At 43.5% G+C, this 15,099-nt stretch overlaps 1 protein-coding gene across 2 annotated transcripts in view; it reads left to right on the top strand.

Annotated features, from left to right (window-relative positions):
- Window positions 1-7,418: 7,418 nt before the first annotated feature.
- Window positions 7,419-15,099, top strand: part of nrp1a (neuropilin 1a) — a 49,864-nt gene continuing 42,183 nt past the window's right edge. For both annotated transcript variants that reach the window (XM_053859270.1, XM_053859269.1), the window contains exons 1-3: window positions 7,419-7,851; window positions 8,868-9,204; window positions 10,049-10,223. In XM_053859270.1, the coding sequence (XP_053715245.1) occupies window positions 9,138-9,204; window positions 10,049-10,223 (242 nt within the window). In that variant the 5' untranslated portion in view covers window positions 7,419-7,851; window positions 8,868-9,137. The remainder of the gene's footprint in view (window positions 7,852-8,867; window positions 9,205-10,048; window positions 10,224-15,099) is intronic.

The raw sequence follows: 15,099 nt of genomic DNA, 5'->3' as shown, positions 1-15,099 counted from the left end.
AACAGTCAGAACAATAGTGAAAATAATAATAACAATTGGAAGGACTAGAATTCCTGCCAAGTTTGGATGATCAGTTGCTACAAAACCAACTCTCTATGTTGTTTATTGGAGCTTAGGCATCAGTTCCACCACCGAGGAGGTTTTGTTTTCGAGACTGTCTGTCTCTGTTCAAAATAAGGTGCAAGGAACATTATATTTGGGACTGATCCGGATCATTGTTAGCCATGAATTCAGGCGTTCAGTATGCAAGATATACACACTTTCAAGGTCTCTATACAGCGGGTTTGGGATTCTGCGCCATCACTGACCGGGAATCAAGTTTCTGGTATTTAAGGGATGTTCATTGGTGGAGGTTTGTGCTCTCTGAGTGCTTTTCTAGTTAGGCATCAATAAATTAGATTACAATTTTTACAGGTTTCATGTGGTTTTATTAGCGGCATTAGGCAGACTAGCAGTTCCCTCCTAAGAGGACTCCTGCCTGTTCTGCCAGCTTCCAGCCACGCCCACTGGCTGAGCTGGCATGCCATGTCAGTTTGAGATGTTCCAAGAAGATGTGTAGAAGTCTTGTTTTTCTCAGATCATTTGAAGTCCTATTTCATTAGAGGTGGCTTTGGTGTTGTTGCTCAATGATGCAATAAAAGAAAAACCCCTTTCTACTTGCGACTACATGACAAAAATATTGACAAGATTCCTGATTCTCTTATGTCTCTGAATGTTTGGTATTTCTTTGTTGCAGATTTTTTTCACTTTACTTTCTCAGTAAAGTGGCTTTTATCGCCAACCAACACGATTCTCGAGTCATGCCAGTTGTTATAGCGGCTTTGATAAAGTCATGTGATGAGCTCTATGGCAGAGCGGTGCTTTTCCAGTTGGTCATGCTTGGGGTTTCCCCAGAATTTGACGTTTTAAATGAATTATTCATGAACTGTTTCATTACATTTTTCATGCTCAGATTTTGAGTGATCATGTAATCCAGTCCCAGGCCACTATGTTCATACGGACAAGAATGTAAAGGTCAAAGACCTCTCAGAGCTTTCTCACGGGAGGCCAGGAATATACAGTACATCATTTGAGCAGCCATATACGACCACTGCTCCAGTGAAAGTTGTGGCACACATCGTGGCTGGATCCTGTGGCTGACGTGAACCATGGCGTAGTGTTTTGACTTCAGATGGAAAGCTCACTGTGAAGATCTGTAATGTGTTTTTATTCTGCTTCACAGTGTGCCGCACACGAGCAACTGTCCCAAGACACAAACTCTTTCAATTCACTTGTGCATTAACGTTAATGCATGGATCAATCTTGTTGTAAACCTAATTGAAGCAATGTTTTACTTCTACAAGTGCATGGCGTAAGTTAGCGGAGGACTTTTATGTGAATTGTTTTCTGTAAACATGTATTTCTGCAGCTCACTAAAGCCTGTTTTAAGTGATTAAACCTGCCAGGATGTTGGAGATGCCACATATATCAAAGGTTTTCGAGACACTGGATGATGAAATGGTGCTTGTAGAAAAAGTGGACCTGGACTGCCAGGGACGGGCGCAGTGACATCAGAACTGGCACACAGCGCCCACTCATTATTAGCTACAGAGCAGAAAACATGGGGCTCCTGTGCAGCTGCAAACAAAAATATGGACCCAGCTGCTGCTTGTTAGCTCGACTCCCTCCATCCTTGGACGCTGATGTGGAATACAGCAGCGAGCGCATATCTATGCAAGTGGGGAACTCCTGCGTCCGTGGAGTAAACAAGTTTTCAATTATCAAATGTAAATGAAAGTCAACATCATTTGACTCTCTTTTTTTGTCGCTCTTTTTACAAGCCCTGTCAACCATGAGGATTTTATAGGACTAACTAATAGTTTTTTGATGAGAGTCTTCAGATATTTCTGCTTTTATCTCCTCCACTAAGAAATAGTGAAATCGATCATTAAACTGATAATAAAAGAGGATCGAAGGAAAGTTGAAATGATGCTCTTACTCTGATATGTAAATGTATTTATTTTCTGATTCCCTTTACTATGTGGGCCTGGAGGCAGAGAACACCCTGGGCGCTGGGTTGACAGCGCATCACAACCACTTTAGTTTTCCACATTCATTTTTTGTTTTGCTTATTCAGGCTAACGTTTTGCATCCATCAGTGCAGTGGCATTTCTTTCCTTTATTATGGATGTTTGAGATATCATGTTGTATCATACGGATGGAGCACTGAAATCAGTTTCCTTTGAGAGAAAGTTTATATGACGTTATTAACATTTTTTTCTTCAGTTAATCGAAAGTAGAGAAGCACTGAGAGAGCGCAAACCTCCGCCAAGCAGCTTCAGTCCAAAAAAATACATTTAAAAAATCCTGGCTTTCAATGACAATCCAGCACAAATACCAAAAACAGTGAAATTTGCCAGTGTTTAGGAAATATTTTAAATTTTCCTGGATCCAGACTATGATCCAGATCACTCCCAAAATTGAATCATTTAGTGCCTTTTCCCATTTCTTGAAAATTTCGTCCGAATCCGTCCATGACTTTTGACGTGATTTTGAACAGAGACAGACTGACTGACAAACCACCACCGAAACATAATCCTCCTCCCCTGCTGAAATACATAGAAACACGTAATTCTGAAAATAACATTTGTAATAATCAGAATCTTGTTTTATGATGCTTCATGAATCAGTGCCCTCATTTCAGTGCCCACTACATAGAAAGGTCTTCGTTCCTGAGCAACTATTTCAATGAGACCTCTCTTTACATTTAAGACTTCAGCGCCACCTGCTTAGCGCTAAAAGTATGGACAATGTTTCATGAAGCCTCACCAGCCCATCACAAATTCAATGGGCAACTTTTTGTTGCATATTCCTCTCGTACAGGAATTTCTGGGAACCACACTGCTGAGGAATTTGAACTCGGTCAAAGGTGTGAGCGACTCCACGCTGACAAATCTCTCACAGAACCTACAACTCTACCCATGTTTGTGGCTAACTGTGGTCTTTACCGTTGACTTGTCTTTGGCGGCAAGTATCACTAAGTTGGTCATAGTGTTCTGAGTGATGTGTGTTACAAATATGGACTCTAACAATGTGGACAACCACCCTCACCATTCATGTGCAGGAGCAGTGCTCCACTACTTCAGTCCTGAGTAGTGCAACACAAAAGAAGTTTGGAACCGACTCAAAAGACAGAAGGGTCTATTAAGAATTCCAGCTCTGACTCGGTGCCAGACAGTTCAAACCTGAGCACTGGACTCACCCCATTGGTGAACAGAGGGCAGGATAATGGAATCAAGTCGCAGAGCACCTATAAAATGTCTGCCTTTTACTGGAGCTAATTATTCATCAGGGCTCCACTAAAAGATCACCGTGCGGATAAATGTGAAGAGGCAAATCCTTTAAATGGCTCTTTTATTGTTCCCCTACAATCGCCCCGTCGTTTCAGATATGGCACGGGCCCTTGTGAAATGACTTGACGCGCTGTTATCCCGACGACACCAGAAGCCTGTGAGTGCTGCGTTTGATAGAGATGCCGCGCTCTTGCTTCGCGTGTGTTATCAGTGAGACAAAAGACGACCAGGGCCTCGGTGGGAATGAAGTCACTCATTCCACACTTTCCTCCCAGTTGTGGAGTAAAAGCAATATGCTCTTATCTTTGTCCACTGTACCGATGTCTTCATGCACTGTGTGAATGAGGCTCATGAATGTTCAAGCAGGTGGAACCCGAAACCGGAGACGACTGTATCAGTATTTTTGTATTGTCCAGTTAGAGTTCTTCCGTCACCACTTGTGACTGAAGTCTTTATGTCTTTACATGTCTTTATGATGTCATCAAATGTGTCCTATAAAACTTCCTTAGTCCCACAAGGGGAAATTCCAAATATACACATCTTTCGGATAACTGCCTCGCTCCCTAGTAGAAAAATGGAGTGATGATCGCCCAAAATCTCGGTGTCCCTTTCACCCGCTTGCGTTCGAGTCAATTAAAAAACGTCACAATCCTATTTTCTTTGCCTAAAAATTCGATCTAAAATAGAAACCCATGCTGTCACAACCTGTCTTGCAAGCTCACTCACTCACATCACTGGCCTCTCTATGGCACCTCCTACTGGTTCAGATCCCTGCTGCCAAGCTGCTTATCGGCAACACCCAGATTTCAGCTTCACTGTGATGCCTCCTGAATATAATGTAGAAATGCCGACGCCTGAGAAGCCTGTCAGGACCATATGATCCCCAGGTGGGTGCTTGTCGGTTGCCCCTTAGGACACACCAACTCTATAAAATACACATTTGTATGGATCATTAACGCGATATCATCTCGCTTACTCCTGCTATCACTGAATCCATATCTTCTTGTTTATGTTTCTGCCTCTAAAGCCCCTTCAGAAAACTGCCTTCTAAGTAGTGATTCATCGATCAAAGACCAGTTTGTTTACGCGCTGACCGTCATGATTGTTTATGACAGCAATCCGCTGTCCTGCTCCTCAGCGTTGATGCCCCCTACAGGTCATGAACTTCCCAAACCACAGAGGCCAGCAAGTGCAAGGCTTGTTCTCGAGTTACCGTAAAACAACAGAGAGGTTCCGTCCGGGTTAACCTCAACGGCTCGGTGGTTAGCAAAGACGACAACCTTCCTCTGAGCGAGAGCGCTCAGCTGCCGTCCCTCCCTACAGCACCACTGTTATTTTCCCACTCGAAACCAAACAGTCGCCACCTTGCCAAAACAAGCTTTGGCAAAACATATTTGCTATCAGCCGTCAAATATTTATCTCCATGCTGAGCACGAATTAAAAAAGTGACCCATCAAGGAAGCCTTCACGCTGCTTCTGTTTCAGAGTTTCTGTCCGATGATGAAAGCTTGTACATGCTATTGTCAGATAAAGTCAAAGTAATCCGTACAGCGCGCGCAGCCAGTGACACACATTCAGACTATTCATCAACAGCAGCCCGATCAAGCCTCTGCTGATGTTTATCCTCCGAAAAGAAAAGCTGTCTTCATGATTCATTATCCCAGACATCGCCTGTGTTTTGTCATTAATGCTTTCATTTCACATTTAGGATAAGAGCAGGCATCCATCACTAGCGGCTTTCAGTCCAAGTGAGTGATTGACAGAGACAGCAAAGATCAACCCCCTTTTTTATGGATACAGTGAGTTGATAAATCTTCGAGGAATTTTGAAAGGAACACAACATTTTTTTAAATCGCCGGTGCCAATTTGAGCTTTGATCTTTCTGCAATGCTGCCATTTTATGTTGACCAGTGGAAAGAGTGGTTGGCAATGGTTACAACAGTTTCAACGTCAGCATTTTTCTGTTGCAAAGAATGTTCCTCTGAGTTATCCTCTAGCTTTACTTCACAGCTTATAGACTATACTGTGACCTTTTTTGACGTTTCATTAGAAAAAAATTTCATTGGTTTGGGTTTCTTTCTGGGTGTTTTATTCAACTTAATTCCCTAGATTGATGCCATATGTGTCAAACTCTGGGCCCGCAGGCCAAATTTGGCCCACAAAGTCATTTTATGTGGCCCACAGGAGCTTTAAATGCACTTCATTTACCAATTTATACGAAAAGTATGCATTCATAGTATGGCTTAACCTCCTTGCAAGTGGAGATTATACATTATATGGAGAACAACAACAAAAAGGTGAATAAAGGAAACAACCATGCTGGCAAATATGATGAAAACCTGAAAAGCCAATGCTCCTACAATCAGAGATGGGCTTCATGAAACATCAGTTCTCCATTTCAGAGCTCATTAGGTGGCACTCTCAGTTTAAAAATGAGTAAAGCCAGTGATTTTAGCGCAGAGAGTGCCATCTAGTGGGATCTAAAAATGACGCTGCTGTTTCATGAAGCCTCAGATGCCCATCACTACCTTCAGTAAATACGGTTTTTGTCCAGCGACTTGGAATGTGTTTTAAGTTTTGCTTCCATGTGTGATTAAGTTTGACACCCTTATTTCATGTCAAGGTCACCTTGAGCCAGGCACTTTGATGGAGTCAAAAAACATGGTGAACATCGCCAACAAGGGTAAGTTAAGCCAAGTATCCTCCGAAGAACTCCTTCTGTATCTGTACGCAACACAGTCATGGGTGAAAGCAACTGTAATCTTAATCCACCAGTTGGTTTCACAGCCTCTGAAGACTCTTTGGACCAGTGAATGGCACATCACTGGTCCCTTCCCAAACCTTCTCTTGAATTCCAGTCGTACCAAAGACTGTCACCCTGTCACAAGACAGCAAGAGCGGTTGATCTTGGAGGTGCTTATTGCAGTCACCTCCACCTCATGATAACATAACCAAGGCTACACCCTCAGTCTTTACCATCCACCCTGATCTCACCATCACCTCATGAGGAAATCAGTAGCCCCCGTCCAGCTTCCTCAGATACATCTGACCAGGTTTGTCTTGCGTGAATGACACCTTCACTCCAGCAGCAGGCAGAGAGCATATTGCTAAGCTGCTGTCTTCGGCTTTTCCAGTGAGATTGGAATCCCCACGGGTTGACCCCTCCACCTGCATGTGTAGTTGTGCTCATCAGCTCTGGGTGGAAACCATGAGCAGGAGGGGGGAGGGGAGGCAAACCCCTTCACCAGTGGCTCCCAAGGCAAAGAATGCTGCCACCAAATGGTATGAAATGTAGCTTTAGAAATATTATAGTATAAGGAAATATTTATAAATATAATTTATAATATTTTAATAAACAATTGTGTACTTGAAGTTTCCTCCTCTCTGGACAAGATATTTTTTTTATAATTTTTATAATATTTTTTAAATTTATTTATTTTTTATTTTGGGAAGGGGGTCATTCCAAGTGAATAACAGCCATGCTACATTGGCCATCAGTTTAGAGAAAGTATTTTACAGACAGGTGTTAAGACAAGATTTCAACCATTTTATTAAGATAGCCATTTATTTGCTTGTTTTAAATAAATTGAAGTTGTTAAAAACATATCACTTGCAACAAACAATCTCCTTTAAATACCTTTAAACCTGTGCTATAGTTTACCAGTGCTTATGAATTCTTTACTGGGAGAATTAAAAGGGATCCTCTCAATGAACCGAGTCATGTGATGTGCACTTTACTGCCCCCAATAATCTTTACCGCAACACGCTTGCAATGTGTCAAATGAAACCTGCTTTTGGAAGCGCAGAAAAACACAAGAAAGAGATCCAAAATAACAAATGGATCTCATTGAAGATGGCTCTCAGACGCCAACGGCTTAGCACTTTATATTTGTAATGTGATTTTCTGATGCGTCTAATAAAAGGCTACAGGCTGATAGAGAGGGAGAGACAGCTGGGTGGAATCTGCATCTCGATTGCACACGCACGGGGAGCTGCGCACACTCTGGCACACGCACGTCGCCGCGCACATCCTCGTAAAGGGGCGTGTGGAGCTGGCAGTGACTCAAACACTCGCCTTCGCATCAGTGGAGGAGCGACAGCGGCGGCGCACGGAGACAGACGAGGGGAAACTTGTTCGCTTGAATCTAGGAGGACTTTTTTGGTCCAGTTTTTGCTTTTTATACGTATTGCATGGCACTTTTTTGCCGGGACTGTTGATCTCCTTCGTCTGTGGCTGGATTGCTTTGAGCTGAATGAGAAGCAGCGGTCGGAGGAAAGAGACCGGGGGACAGACGAGCGCGTACGCCGGGATCCGAGCGAGGGGTCCGGGCTTGGCTGCGCGTCTTTGCGCGGTGGAGTGCTGGTGCATGCTGCGCTGTGGTTCTTCCCCGACCTGATTCACCAGCGGGGTTATTAAAAAAAAAATCCCATTCATTTCAACAGGGAACCATCTCATTTTTTTTTCTTTTTGGAAGTGGCGGAGGACTGGATGCGGGTCTTGGAGCTCCATAAGACGCAGGTGAACACAACAGTTGCTACAATGCATGTTTCTTCTCTCATTACTGAACTACACCACACATTTCAGATGGTAATTTTAATGAACCCGATTTACTAAATCGCTGGAAATACTGGTTTATATCAGCCTTTCTCAAAATGTGCGTTTCCTTTAAGTCTTCTCAAGACAACAATCAAGTATATGTGACCCAGATATGTCAGTTTTCAGCGAGTGATCTATTATAATTCACGCTTCCAATTGATTTTCCCCTAAAATCCGGTGTCACTTTAATGGTGCCACGATGTCGGGGGCACTATTTTACTATGTGCGCATCTGGATAGATAAAAGCATGTTCATTAAAGGATTCTGAGGGGACAAAAGAATTGATGGATATTGAGCGAAATGGATTGGGAAAGCAGGTTTCTGGAGGAAAAAAATAAATAATGGAGCGTGACTTTATGTAGTTCAGTGTGTCACAAAAAGACGCGGAAAGGGACATCCTGAGGAAACCCCTCCGTTTTCTCCTAAAATTCATTGTTGAAATATGAATAACGCGTAAAAGAGTGAGCTTTCGAAATTATTTATTCAGATCATTTATCAGACAAAATAAAGATCAAATTTGATATTCAAAGCGGTGTTTTTTGATGTGATTCATGAAATATAATTAAAATACATTATTATTTAATAATAAATGTTTTTTTTTTTGTCTATTGGTGGCTGTATTCCTGGAGGGAGTCCTGCTTTCAGACAACGTCTTCCATTAATGTCTTGCTCGTTTTTATAAGACGAGAGATGGGAGGGGGAGAGAGAGGAAGAGAGAGAGAGAGAGTCATGTCACTTACTCACGGACTGTTGCTGTGACTCAGTGTGGAGCTGCGGTCATATATAAGAAAAGGTTTCCGAACATATTCATCTTGACTACTCGGGTCTTCGCTTCAGTTTGCGCTCACCTGACTGTTCATCTGCGAAGGTGCGTCCAGGGCGCTCGCTCCAAATTCTAACTTTCTCACCCCCGGTCCATCTCTCTCTGTCCCTCTCAGGATTACCTCCCGCTTCTGGCTTCAGTTACCGGACTATAGACCGTCAATCCGGGGTCTCTTTTTTGTTGCCTTCTGGAGAGGACATGCCACCACCGGCGCGTGAGAGTGGAGCGCAGCCGGCTGAGGAGCTTGGAAGCCGGTGCTGAACGACACCATGCCGGCCACCGAAACCTTCTTTTTAAAGTGACTTAATTCGCCGTTTTCAGAAGCCTTTTTGTGGAGTTCGATTTTTTTATACCCTTAACTTTATTTTTGGGATCTACAACAAGGATGCATTGTGGATTAGTTTTGTTCCTGTTCATGGGAATCCTCTTGGTGGCCAAGGCTTTCAAAAACGGTAAGTGTGACATCTGATATGCATTGAAATAATCCCTTTATGTACCCTGCGAGGACACTAATCCCAATATTTTTCTAAAAGATTAAGCCCCTCTGATCTCCCCCGATCTTTGGCAAACATCTTTCGCCTGAAGAAAGTGCCGCAGCCAAAACAATAGAGTTCAACAACAAGCAAAACGTTGACATTTTATGAGCGAATAATGGATTGGATGGAACACATCGCTGCTTTTATTTATGCGTATTGTGTTTTCTCGTTTGCTTTTTGCCAAATTCAGACGCGATCGATATATGTTTAAGAATTAATTTTCTTTTTCTTTTTGTACTTGTCCATCAATACAATCCAAACATTTCCCTTTTTTAAATAATATATAGCCGAATATAATCTAATAGCCGACTAATTATTGTTTCAATAAGAGGTCATTTTTAACAACCAAAACCGTCCAAAAAAAACGTCCGTAGTTACAAATTAAAATGGAAAAATGTTGTTTTTAACTACGTTATGCTATTAATTAAGATTCTCTCATTTATTGATGCATTAAATAGCTTTTATGTACATAAGGGTTAGTATAAGATGTGTCGATGTTAGACAGCTAGATAGATAGATATATATATATATAGCTATTTTTGCCTTTAACTATCACTTGATGAATGTAATGCTGACAAAAGTAGGAGACTATATGATATAATAATGTTGATAGACACAGGTAGGAGAGCTAAAAACTAAAGTCACTGCACATGAAGGCTGTAAAAGTGAAATGTAATAATAAGTGGAGAAAAGTGTTTGACTGGCTTCTTTGTAGTGTAATGGAGATGCATTTTGAAGCCTTTGTTACCCCTCTTTGCAGACAAATGTGGCGGTAACATCAGAATATCATCCGCCAACTACCTCACTTCGCCAGGATACCCCATGTCCTACACCCCATCCCAGCGGTGTGTCTGGGTGATAACTGCTCCCGGTCCACACCAGAGAATCCTCATTAACTTCAACCCACATTTCGACCTGGAGGACAGGGAGTGCAAGTAAGTCTCATAGGTCGCAGACGTGTCCACTAAAGAGAGTTTTTCTGTGCTTTAATTGTGCTGAAAGTGTGGCAACTTGATCATTATTGTGACTTGTTCACATGAAAGGGTTCTAAGCGACAGAGAGGGATTGAAAAGTCATACAAAAATTGTGACTGTTCTTCAGTGAGAAGGGCAGGTTGAGCTCCCCCACTGTCTGGCGCTCATGTAGTGGCCATTGCACGGGAAACTGTGCCATCTAGTGGCCAAAATGATGCGCTTTACTCATGCACAGGCACTACTTCAGTCGAAGATATAGCTGAGCCTAGCTTTTGTCTGCGCAGTATGATGGGTGTTTAACGTTTAATTTGGGAAATTATTAATTCTCATCGATCATTCGAGGCGACTCATGCCTGACAGATGAATGTGATGTCCATCCACGGGTTGTAAATGGAAACGGTTCCCAGCTTGTTTTGACTTCAAGAAATAATCTCGGTGTGACATTTACCCTCTGATCCCCGTTTAACTTGTAAGCCGTGAGCTGCGGCATCGACAACAGACAAAGCAGCTAACCTGTTGTCAGAAAGACTGTTTAAGCCCATGAAATAGGAGACAGTAATGTGATGAGCCTGTGTCAGTGTGGCGGCCCCGAGGTGAGCCTTGCCTGGGCAGACCGCCTCTCTGATTGCCTTGTCAGTGTGTCCGTGTGTGTGTGTGTGTGTGTGTGGTTTGGTGCGTGTGTCGGTGCCTCTGTCTCAGCTGTTTGTTTACGCTGCAGGGCTCCGGAGAGTACAGGGCTCTGCCGGATCCTGTTACTGTATCTTCACTCCACCCAGGACCTGGACCCTTTCTCCTTTTGTCTTTCCTGAAAGATCCCTGGATCTGTTTGCAGGGCTCCATAATCCCTGATTCCAATCTCGCTTTTAACCTTTATTTTATTGCCGTTCTCGATTTATGGTCTTTTTTTGGGTCTGATTTCAGCACCGCAGGGACTCTTAAACCGTCCACCATTCTGCATTAGAATGATAGCGGAGGAGGGAGGGGTGGCACTTACAATGGCTAATCAAATTAGAGAAGAATGAATTTCCTGTGTCTTGAAACGCACCGGCAGCACAAAGGTGTTGGGGGGGGGGGCTGTTTCTGTGAATTCAACCATCTGTCACTTTTAAAGGTTAAAAAGGTGTAACAATCGAAATGGTGCATGAAATAGTCTGTCAGGGATAATAATGTTAGTTCGCCGCTGGTTTGTTGATCTGTGTGGTTACTCTGGCAAGGACTGAAAAAGGAGTCTTGTGGTTTTGAAGGTTTATTGCGCCGCTTTTCTGCTGGCTATAGAGCTGCAACTCTCAACAAGTCACCCTACTACAGCCAGTCAAGTAGTCGGTGCATGGCGCAAAGGGGTTGACGCTCATGCCAACATGTCTGATCGTAGCGTGGAAACAAGTCATGTTTGTGTTGTACATACTGATATAGTGTTAAATGTTGTTTTGAAACTATATTTGCATTTCAATTGCTCAAAATGTCGTAGAAAAAGTATGTGTCCTTTGATGTGTCCAGAAAAAAGGTCCCATACTTTCAACATTTTGGGTTGCAATGGTTCCGTAGCCTTGGCCATTTTTCCTTTTACTGTGGATTGTGCTCAGAGAAGGATGACGTCGCAACTAGTGGACACTGATGTAATAGTCAACTAGTAGTTGTAACTGCAACTGGCTACATTAAAAAAAAATGGACCCTAGCAGGATGGCGCTCGCGAATATGGCTCTATAAGAATTTTGCTGTTGCTATTACGAGGACAAATGAGGAGTTCCACTTGTGCGTATCTTCACCCAACTTTGGTCGTGAGTAATTCAGTAGCGGGCAGAAGTGCTTTTGTAACCAGGGCAACCCTTATCGTCCATTTGTTGAGATTTGTGTTGGAGCTATTAGAGCTTACTGTTCCAGCTGCTCTAACCAAATTCGTCCTTACATAATGCAAACTGATGAGCGCTAGAATGGCTCCCTTATCTGATGGACTGGCAGAGTGGGAGGAGGTTGAGGAGGCCACAGCTACAACGCACGCTTGGTTGCACTGCCTTGCAATCAAATTAGCGGGCAAATGGAACACACATGCACCGCATGTTCCCCAACATGGCTGTTATCAGCAAACCAAACAAGAAGCACTCAAAGTAGCGCTCTTAAAAAGAAAAACAGCCTCGGCCTGAGTGGAGTCTGGCCGCGCCGGTGTTGTTGCACGTGTGTGCCGCCCTTGACAGGTTTGTTTGGGGAAGTGCAGAGGCCTGTATCCTGAGAGCCAGGGGAGGAAAACACTTCATCACAGAGATAAGGCGACTTAAGTGAGCCCTGTGATTTTGAATGCAGAGCGTGTTTACCTTTCACGCACCGTTGTAGACTTTCACAGAGTGTAGTTTGAGGGGCCACCCTTGCCATGCTCGCAGGTGATGTAGTCTGAGGTGAAGGCGCAGCCCGCATCAAGGCAAATATTTGAAGTCAATTTGCTCTGCGAATCAGTGGAATGAGCAGGCTTGGCTCAAGTGCAAACCTGAAGTAAGTAGATATGCCTGCGCTGCCTGGTGTTATTGTCTGTTTCTCTGTGATCAGATAAGCAGCGTCAGGCTCGTCGGGCTGTGACGGCGCTGCCATGCGAAAGGAAAAAGAGTGTTTTCGGTTGATTTAAGTCTTAACTTGAAGCGAGTTTTAGAAGAGCACATCAAAGGAACTTTTGTGAGTCACGAAAGTGCCTGTGAGAATTCCACATGCTGACACCGTTGACTTTATTACAACTTATATAGTGTTTGTAAACAGCAACAACGCATGAATTGTTGGACAGTTGATGGGAATATCTACAAAATGTACCTTGGCAAAGTCACTTTGAGGGATGAAAAAAGGATCTCAGACTTGTACAGCAAAGCACAGGTCATTCAACAACCATACACATTTATCGCTGAAAATATATGTTTTTCAAACCAGTGTTAATTTACTCATCCATGTAGAGTAGATGTAGGTACAAGCCACTTATGATGCCAAATTTTTTTGGTGAAAATGTTTCTATTACAAACAATTACAGTAGTGAAAATAGACTGCAACATTGCATCCGTCCCTAAGATGTGTTTCCAGACTGTCATTTGGTGTGTCTTTAAAAGTTAGCTTTGGAAAAACAAATGGCCTGTAGAGACGTTTTGTCCCACTGTATTTGTAGTTTTCCACAAAAATACTCTGGTCTTACTTTTGACATTTAAATGCTCATCAAGATGTATAGCAGGATGGTGGTAGGCAGCTGAGATATGTATGGAATGCCTTCTCAAGCAGCCTTTTGTGTGAGAGGCTGAGGGAAATGTCAGCAAAGGTCTCCTGCTTGACCATGCGTCAATAGTTCAAGACCCCCCTGCCTTCAGATACCTGTAACTCAAAGCTTCATGTGAAAGCTTTTACCCTTGGTTTAAATGTAGTCCGGTCCTTTTTCAACCTCCTTCTTCCTTGTTCTTGGAAGATCCACTCCGTCGAGTACCTCTTCCCTGCTGTGAAGGCATCATTCTGTCTTGGGCACCCACCACAGTGGACATTCTGCCCCTCCATTCCGTAACACACTAGGACTCAGATAACAAACAGAAGCTGATGGCAAGCTGTCACCCTAGTCCTGGATCTATAGTCGGATCTCCACTGCAGTCCTACAAACATGACTGGAGCTTAACAAAGGAGGCCACCTGTTTTAGGGAAGCGAAAGTAAGAAAAGCTCCCCTGCTAACTTCCCTGAAATTCTTCTTCAACTCTGAGGGGAAACTATGCAAGCTGTGCGGTGTGGAGCAAAAAGATCTGGCTGAAAAACGGCTCCTTCTGTTATGCCTCTCTGTGCAGTTGAGATGGACATCAGGGCTGTTTATCAGCAGTTGTCATGGAGAGAAATAAATAAGTCAGGAGAGCTGTAGGAAGCCTTTTTTTTCCAGGCATGTGGCATTAAAAGCTGTCAAAACGTGAAGTGTGGTTACCCTGGAGTCTGAGTGGACAACGCTTTGGAATTACACCGAGTCCTGGAGATACTTTGAACCTGTGAGGATGTATTTCTTTCTGATGTCAATGTGCTCTTCGGTTTTAAAGGGCATGTCAGCAATAGATCCGTGGGGACTTCAAAGTGACAGTGCAAAGCGAAATAAGGGCTTGTGCACCTGGTGTGATGCTTCAAATTGAACGCTAAATTCACCTCAGCGATCATTGTAAATCCTATTTTACCAGGCTGCAGATGAGCACAGTGAATCTTAAGATTCTATTTACAACGCAGTATCCGGTTTGCCGTACGTTGAACGCGAGATGAGCCCCACCGTGCTGATAAATGGTAAGTGTTCACCTGGTTAATTCAGCACAGGGCAGAAAGACAGCATATAGAAATGCTGCATCAGAGAGCTGCTGACCTTCTCTCGCATTACTGTCTTTCTTCTTCATCATCTCTTTTTAACACGAAAGGTTACTGGCTGGCTAATGAGCGCGAGCGCGCGGACATACGTGCAGCACAATGTGCCCGTGTGAAGGACCACGGGGTTAGGGGCGTTTTTTTTTTTCTCTTCTATTCACCAGTGAAGTGGTTCACCTTGGCCGCTACTTGGAAGGGCAGTCTGATTGAAAAGCTTTCTGGCTGTGGCATCTGCCACCCTCCCCGCTGCTCCGTCACCACTTTGATTCATGCTCAACCCGATCAGAACCAGGAGGAGAGTCATTCCACTTCCCCACAGGAGGGATGTCACTTGAACGAAGAAGTCTTGGGGACGGAAGAGGGAGGAGAAATAGACACACAACTTTTTATGCTCAAACAAGTGATGGTTAGCATTAGCATGAGTTCCATTCTACGGTTCACTAGTGCGCGACTTAAAATAGAGTATTATCCACAGGTGTATTCATAGGAAGTGTC

The sequence above is a fragment of the Synchiropus splendidus genome, chromosome 3 (genome assembly GCF_027744825.2).
Source record: "Synchiropus splendidus isolate RoL2022-P1 chromosome 3, RoL_Sspl_1.0, whole genome shotgun sequence".
Taxonomy (NCBI): domain Eukaryota; kingdom Metazoa; phylum Chordata; class Actinopteri; order Syngnathiformes; family Callionymidae; genus Synchiropus; species Synchiropus splendidus.
Note: the sequence above shows the minus strand (reverse complement) of the source record. Positions and strands in the feature narration are given on the sequence as shown.